The sequence below is a fragment of the Hippopotamus amphibius genome, chromosome 2 (assembly GCF_030028045.1).
Source record: "Hippopotamus amphibius kiboko isolate mHipAmp2 chromosome 2, mHipAmp2.hap2, whole genome shotgun sequence".
Classification (NCBI taxonomy): Eukaryota; Metazoa; Chordata; class Mammalia; order Artiodactyla; family Hippopotamidae; genus Hippopotamus; species Hippopotamus amphibius.
In genome coordinates, this window is record NC_080187.1 from 52,560,051 (window position 1) to 52,566,289 (window position 6,239).

Below are 6,239 nucleotides of genomic sequence, written 5' to 3' on the forward strand. Positions count from 1 at the left end.
AAATCTGCTGAATAAAACTTAATTTTCAACTTTTAGGTTGTGCTTTTAAATTTTTTAAGTTGACAGTTTTGGTGACCACAAAGGGACCCAGAGTCGACTTCTCTTCACTTGAACTCTACGAGGATCTGGAACTTGGTACCAGCAGCAGCCTCTTGGGCCCATCTGCCTCCTCCGAGAGTCCAGACCAATTTGGGTGAGTCTCTCCTGGTTCTCAGATCTCTCATTGTTGGCTGATGATCCTAAGTTTTATTCAGTGGTGTTTAAACTCTCTGGAGGAGTAGGTTATCCTTGAAACTTAAGTTTCAAGACAGGTACCTGGGTTGTTCTCAGTGAAAGACATGGGGAATATTTTGCTCAGTTTAGACAGTGAGTGGTTTATCCTTAGCTGAAAGACTGGGAAGACTTTGCTCAGTTGAAAGACACTGAGTAGGGTTGCACTGGGTAATTAAGTGGAAGACTGGCCTATCTTTTTTTCCTTGAATTGGCTACTTTAATAGAGTTTGTTGAAATAAAAGTAATCTTGACAAACCAACCTTGGAATGAGAAACAAAGTTTCCAAAACAAAAGAAAAAAGAACAACAGATTGCCAGCCTCCAACTAATATCCCAGCCAGGTTTATGTACATATAAAGTTTACAAGTACTTACATACTTAATTGGGAATTAAAGAAAATCTCACTCTGAAAATGACTAAGGTGGGGCTCTTTTAACGTGTACACAGTTACCATTTTGCTTGTGTGTATATATTTTGAGACCTCGGTTTCTGCCATCCAAAAGGTATACATGTGGTGTACTTTTGGCTGCCAATAGATGAGTCTGGGATTCTGAGCAATTTCTTGTCAAACTGTGCCAGCTCTCAGGGGCTTTTTGCTATTTTGACTTTCCTTGCATCAGGAAGTACAGTGAAGGCCTTTACTTTCTTAGACCATTTTTGGGTATAAACCTTCTGGATCTTGTTTAGGTGTCATCCTGCACACTCTCTTGTGAGGAAGCCTCTTGTGTCTTATTGGTTTGAGTCACTATTAAGATATATCTCATTAATGGCCAGATGATGGATCCTTTAAATTGGAAAAACTCTAAATTGGTAAATTTTTAGAGAGCACTCATTATAAACAGATGTTTTATTCGTGCCTATTTTGGAAAAAAAAATAAAAGGTGGAAAAAATATATTTCTAATGGTTAACCGAAGAACTCCCTTAGTTTAAAACAAACAAGAAAAACCTATTTGGAATCTTTATTTGTGGTCTCCTCTTTACCTCAGTGGGTCTTACAGATGCTAATAAAAATGTTAGAATAATTAATGTTAATTAGATTGATAAACAGAATAAGAAAAAAAGCTGAAGGGAAAGTCTAGAGACTTTTCCACAACCAGGTGGAAATTTTAAACGGGCTTGTCCCAAATGCATAAGGAAATCTTTAGGTGCTTATTTTAAAATGAGAGAAATAAAATGGATGTTAATGGGGTTAAATCAAAGGTTTGATACAACACCACCTAAGGCTGGATGGGCCAGAGGAACCCCCATTGGTCCTCAACATTAAAGGGTCCCAAACAAGTCTGCTCTGTTTACCCCAGTTTAAAAAATATATGTGGCTGAAGAAAATGACACTGAGATACCTGACCAACAATTACTTGGGACAACAGTTAGGACAATTAGTCAAGTTAAAAGATTGACAAAAGGGCCTGAGTCTCTTGGCTTAAACCCCCCACTGGGGACCCCAGAACCTTTTATACAACACAGATAAAATGGTCAAGGGATTAAAAAGTAAGGAAAGCTCTAGGACTCATGGTAAAAATCAAGGCTTGTTGATTGAGTCCTAATGGAAACTTAAGTATATAGAATTGAGATTAAAGTTTGTAAAAGTTAGGTATGTTTAAATGGGCTTTATATAAGATGGTTACATCTCTTTTGTTTAATTACATTGTGGGATAGACATGTTTCCCTGGGGAATACTTACCCAAGTAGATTTGCCCCTCAGGAAATAGTAATTAAACATACTAAAGGAAACTAATAGGGTTACCTGAGCTCTTTACAAAAAAAAAAAAAATACTGGAAACCAATATTCAGGGGCTAATAATAGTAAGAGATGTCGCTCTGAGTTTAACTTGTGCACTCAGAAAGAGGGCCATTGTTGACTGCCTTATGAAAGCTTTAGAAGGCATGATAAATTAAGCCCTGAGGTTCTTAGAACATAGAACTTTTAAATTTTGGTTTAGTTGGAAATCTTACTAATATAGAAAAGCAAATTAACGAAAATATAGTTGTGGGAATCAATCTTTTAATATCTTTCAGGTGACAGACCACTTCTTTGGGGAATTAAAAGCCACTGTCTTTGTCTTCCAAATCTCTACAAATCAGACCTGTAAAGGGAGCCCATGAGGACCTGAGACAGCCTAATTAGCTCAATCAGGTACAACTTGAAACTAAGGGGGAAGAAAAAGGAAAAAGTGGCCTTTTAAAACTCAAACCACTTTGTTTTCTGCTACCAGACTGCCGCCATCATGCGTCGCATGCACGCTCCTGGGAAGGGCCTGTCCCAGTCGGCTCTGCCCTACTGCCATAGCATCCCCACCTGGCTGAAGCTGACGTCTGACGACACGAAGAAGCAGGTCTACAAACTGGCCAAGAAGGGCCTGACTCCCTCACAAATCGGTATGATCCTGAGAGATTCACATGGTGTTGCACAAGTATGTTTTGTGACAGGCAATAAAATCTTGAGAATTCTTAAGTCCAGAGAACTTGCTCCTGATCTTCCTGAGGATCTCTATCATTTAATTGAGAAAGCTATTGCTGTTCGAAAACATCTGGAGAGAAACAGAAAGGATAAAGATGCTAAATTCCGTCTGATTCTGATTGAGAGCCGTAATCACTGGTTGGCTTGATGTTACAAGACCAAATGAGTCCTCCCCCCAGTTGGAAATACGAGTCATCCGCAGCCTCTGCCCTGGTTGCATAAATTTGTCTGTTGTACTCAAGCAATAAAATCATTGTTTAACTAGAAAAAAAAAAAACAAACAAACTCAAACCACTGGAAAGGCTCCCTCAGCCAAAATCTAATTCATAGCCCCTTTAAAAGTTTGTCAAGAACAAATAAAAATCTGAGTGATAAACCAGAATGGAAAAGAATATAAAAAAGAATGTTCATATATGTAAAAAAAGAAAAAAAAGAATACAAATCTTGGAAATGTTTTCCACAAATAGGAAAGCCTTAGTCCCTTGGGCAAATAAATTTTAACTTATTCCAACTGTTATAAATAACTGGTAAGATTACATTGTAATACTTGATCCATAAGTTTTAAAATGAAGCTACAAAATCTCTAATTTTGTCTGTTTATGTCTCTGTGTACATTATATGAGATGTCTCTACCTCTGGAAAATATTATCAAAATCAGATTTATAAAAGAGCTTTATGTAATTGACTTAAGAGTAAGCACTTACAAACTGAATATATCTAAATATGAGAGAAACTGGCCAGAATGAATTCCAGGTTCACATGATCTAGGAGATATTCAACATTAACATCTGGTATTAAAGCTAGCTTAAGTTTACTAGTTTAATTAATATAGACATGTTTTGCTTTTATTGAACCTAGGTTTACTGAAGGTCAATACGTTCATGTTATTTCCATTACAGAGTTTGTCAACAACAACAAAAAATTAACTTGGTATGGTAATATTTTCATAAGTTGTAAAATAAAGGTAAATGAGAGAAGAGTGTTCAAGTGAACTCTTTAGAAATAATTATCTCTTAGATATGTCTACCTGAAATAGTTTCTCCAGATGTCTGGTAACTTGAGTTTTGCTAAGTTAAGTTAAATGATGGGAATTCATTGAATATCCAGGTCATTTCAAATAAGATAAAATACAGGAACATTAATTGCTGAACAAGTCTAAATTTACCTACTTTTGTCTCCTTATGAGAGGGAAACTAAAGATGTTTGGGTTTATTAAGTACACATCTTTACCACACTGAAGAAAGAAATTGTTATATGTTTCTATAGATAATGGAATATTCCAGTCAGGAAATGCTGCCATGGAAAACACTTTACAGTTACTTGCTGCTTATCAGTTTTTGCTAGAGATTGGCTTTTTAAGGGTGAAAATTATAATGTGTAATTAAAGCTACTAAAGATAATAAGGGAAACATTTCAGTGTGCAAGGAAAATAGGATGTGCGTTTTCAGCCAAAGAAGTTATGAGGAATGGAAAATTGTTAAGGGAAAAGAAAGATTGTGTCCTAGAGCTGGGTAGTTGTTTGTTTTTTGGCTGGAAAAGTAAGGGACAAACTACTATGGATACAGAAAGTTCTGGAAGGTTTGTAGAAAGGGAGCCCGGAAAAGGAGTTTAGTACATGGTCAGGCTGAGATTAGATTAAATTTAGTTAGATAAATGGATTTTGCTATAAAAGTAGGCTGATATAAGACTAGATTTTGTTCCCCTCTCTGTTAAGAGAACAGAGTTTTCTTGGAATACTGCTTTTGGTAACAGATTGTGTGAGTTTCTTTGCCTTTAAGTGATTTGTATTTGTTTTTTGAAATCTTTTGTCACTTTGGTTAAGTGAATAAGTTTTGTTTCACAATGACCTATTATTGCAGAAATCGGTCAGTCGAGAAACCAAGCACCACACTCTGAGGGTTGGAGAGCTCAGGTTTATTAAGCCAGTGGCCCCAGACAAGCTAATGCTCCAAAGTTCAGGGTGAGTTTTACTTTTATAGGGGTCAGGGCACATGGTCACAGTTAGCATTGGTAGATTGGTTACTTGGTTTACAGAGCATGGAAGTTTCCAAACAGAAACTTATAAGAGCAGGTGCAGAACATTCCATATTTAGCAAAACATCTTATGGTTATATTTGATTGCTAGGTCATCCTGTTTTTGTTTTCCTTTTTGGCACAGCAAGTGTATTTTACAAAAGCAGAACCAGCATGGAGTTATTTTTAGCTGAGTGCAAGTTTCTAATTTTCCTCTTCACTATGATCCTATTGGACCAAGTGTTTTGAAACCTTTTTTATATTTTTGACAAACTTACAAAATACCAAATTCTAACTAAAGTTCTTTTGACCTCCAGCTAACTCTGGTATGCTTCAAAGGAACCTTGAGACATCTCGGAGAGGAAAACTAAAGTAATTAGGCTTATTTGGTATGTTAAGTTATTTGAGAAACATTGTCAAGTGATTGGAGATAAACCTTATGTTGTATGGATACGTCATTAATATAGATATTCTAAAATTTAAAGGAATTCCTAAAAATGTGCTATGTCCTGGTATAATGTTATCAGTCATAATTCTAGTTATTACCTTAAAATGTTGTATGTCAAAGAAGTATCCAGGTTTCTTGTCAGTTGCACTGTAATCAGATCTTTAATCATGCTATTTTAAGTCTTTTGTGGTTTATAGACAATCATTGTTTTACTCTGATGCTTTTATACAATGAAGATCATCAAGAAAATTCATTAAAAGGACTTTTTGATAAATATAAGTTTCTGGTAGCTTTTAGATCATACCACTAAACTGCATAAGAAATTACAAAACTTTAATGGAAAACCTGATGATTTCACCCAGATCAACGGGAATTAATTACATGTGACTGACTGAACTGATAAATATCATTTATAATTTTATAACTTTTTCTGAAATATACTGGCTTTTAATCTTTGTTTTCTAGGAAAAGCTTTCCTCTTATACTATGACCTACAAGAAGCTGATAAAGTATACCTTGGTAAACAAAGATGAAACATATTTTTTTCTCTTTACCTGATCCTTCCAGAATTTGGCTTCTCCAGCTGGTTCTCCTGTGGACTTAATAGTTTATTGCAACCAGATTACAACTGTTGATAGTTATACTAATCATTGTTTTACTTTGTTCTCTTTATTTTCAATTTGTTTATGATTTGTGTCTCTCTGCTGCATTATGACTTTATTAATGTTACTATCTGTATTATATCCTGTCTGTTTTATAAGATTGTTGTCTCTTGCATTTCCCAGTGTGTATCTAGGCCTCCAACAAAATTAATGATGTCTTAAAGAGTTAATCATATATATAACTCTACATAGAATAATGGTAATTGTGCAACTCTAGGTATGGGAAGAAGCAACAAGGAAAAACATTTCCTGGACTGTAATATAAGACAGGTGATCCAGAGAAGTTTAGGTTATCAATACGGCCTGATCCAGAAAAGATCGGCACATCAGATGGCCTAACAACAGAATCTTCACCTGATCTACGAATGAGACTTCCTAGCACCGT

General features: G+C 35.6%; 1 protein-coding gene across 1 annotated transcript; it reads left to right on the top strand.

Moving 5' to 3' along the window:
* Window positions 1-103: 103 nt before the first annotated feature.
* LOC130845374 (40S ribosomal protein S13-like) lies at window positions 104-2,879 on the top strand. The gene is made up of 3 exons (XM_057722492.1): window positions 104-193; window positions 2,290-2,407; window positions 2,487-2,879. The coding sequence occupies exon 3, from the start codon at window positions 2,499-2,501 to the stop codon at window positions 2,877-2,879; it is 381 nt and encodes a 126-aa protein (XP_057578475.1). The 5' UTR covers window positions 104-193; window positions 2,290-2,407; window positions 2,487-2,498.
* The last annotated feature ends 3,360 nt before the right edge of the window (window positions 2,880-6,239 follow it).

What these genes read in the sequence shown, in the direction of transcription:
- LOC130845374 (XM_057722492.1), top strand. Translation starts at nt 2,499, where the DNA reads ATGCGTCGCATGCACGCTCCTGGGAAGGGCCTGTCCCAGTCGGCTCTG.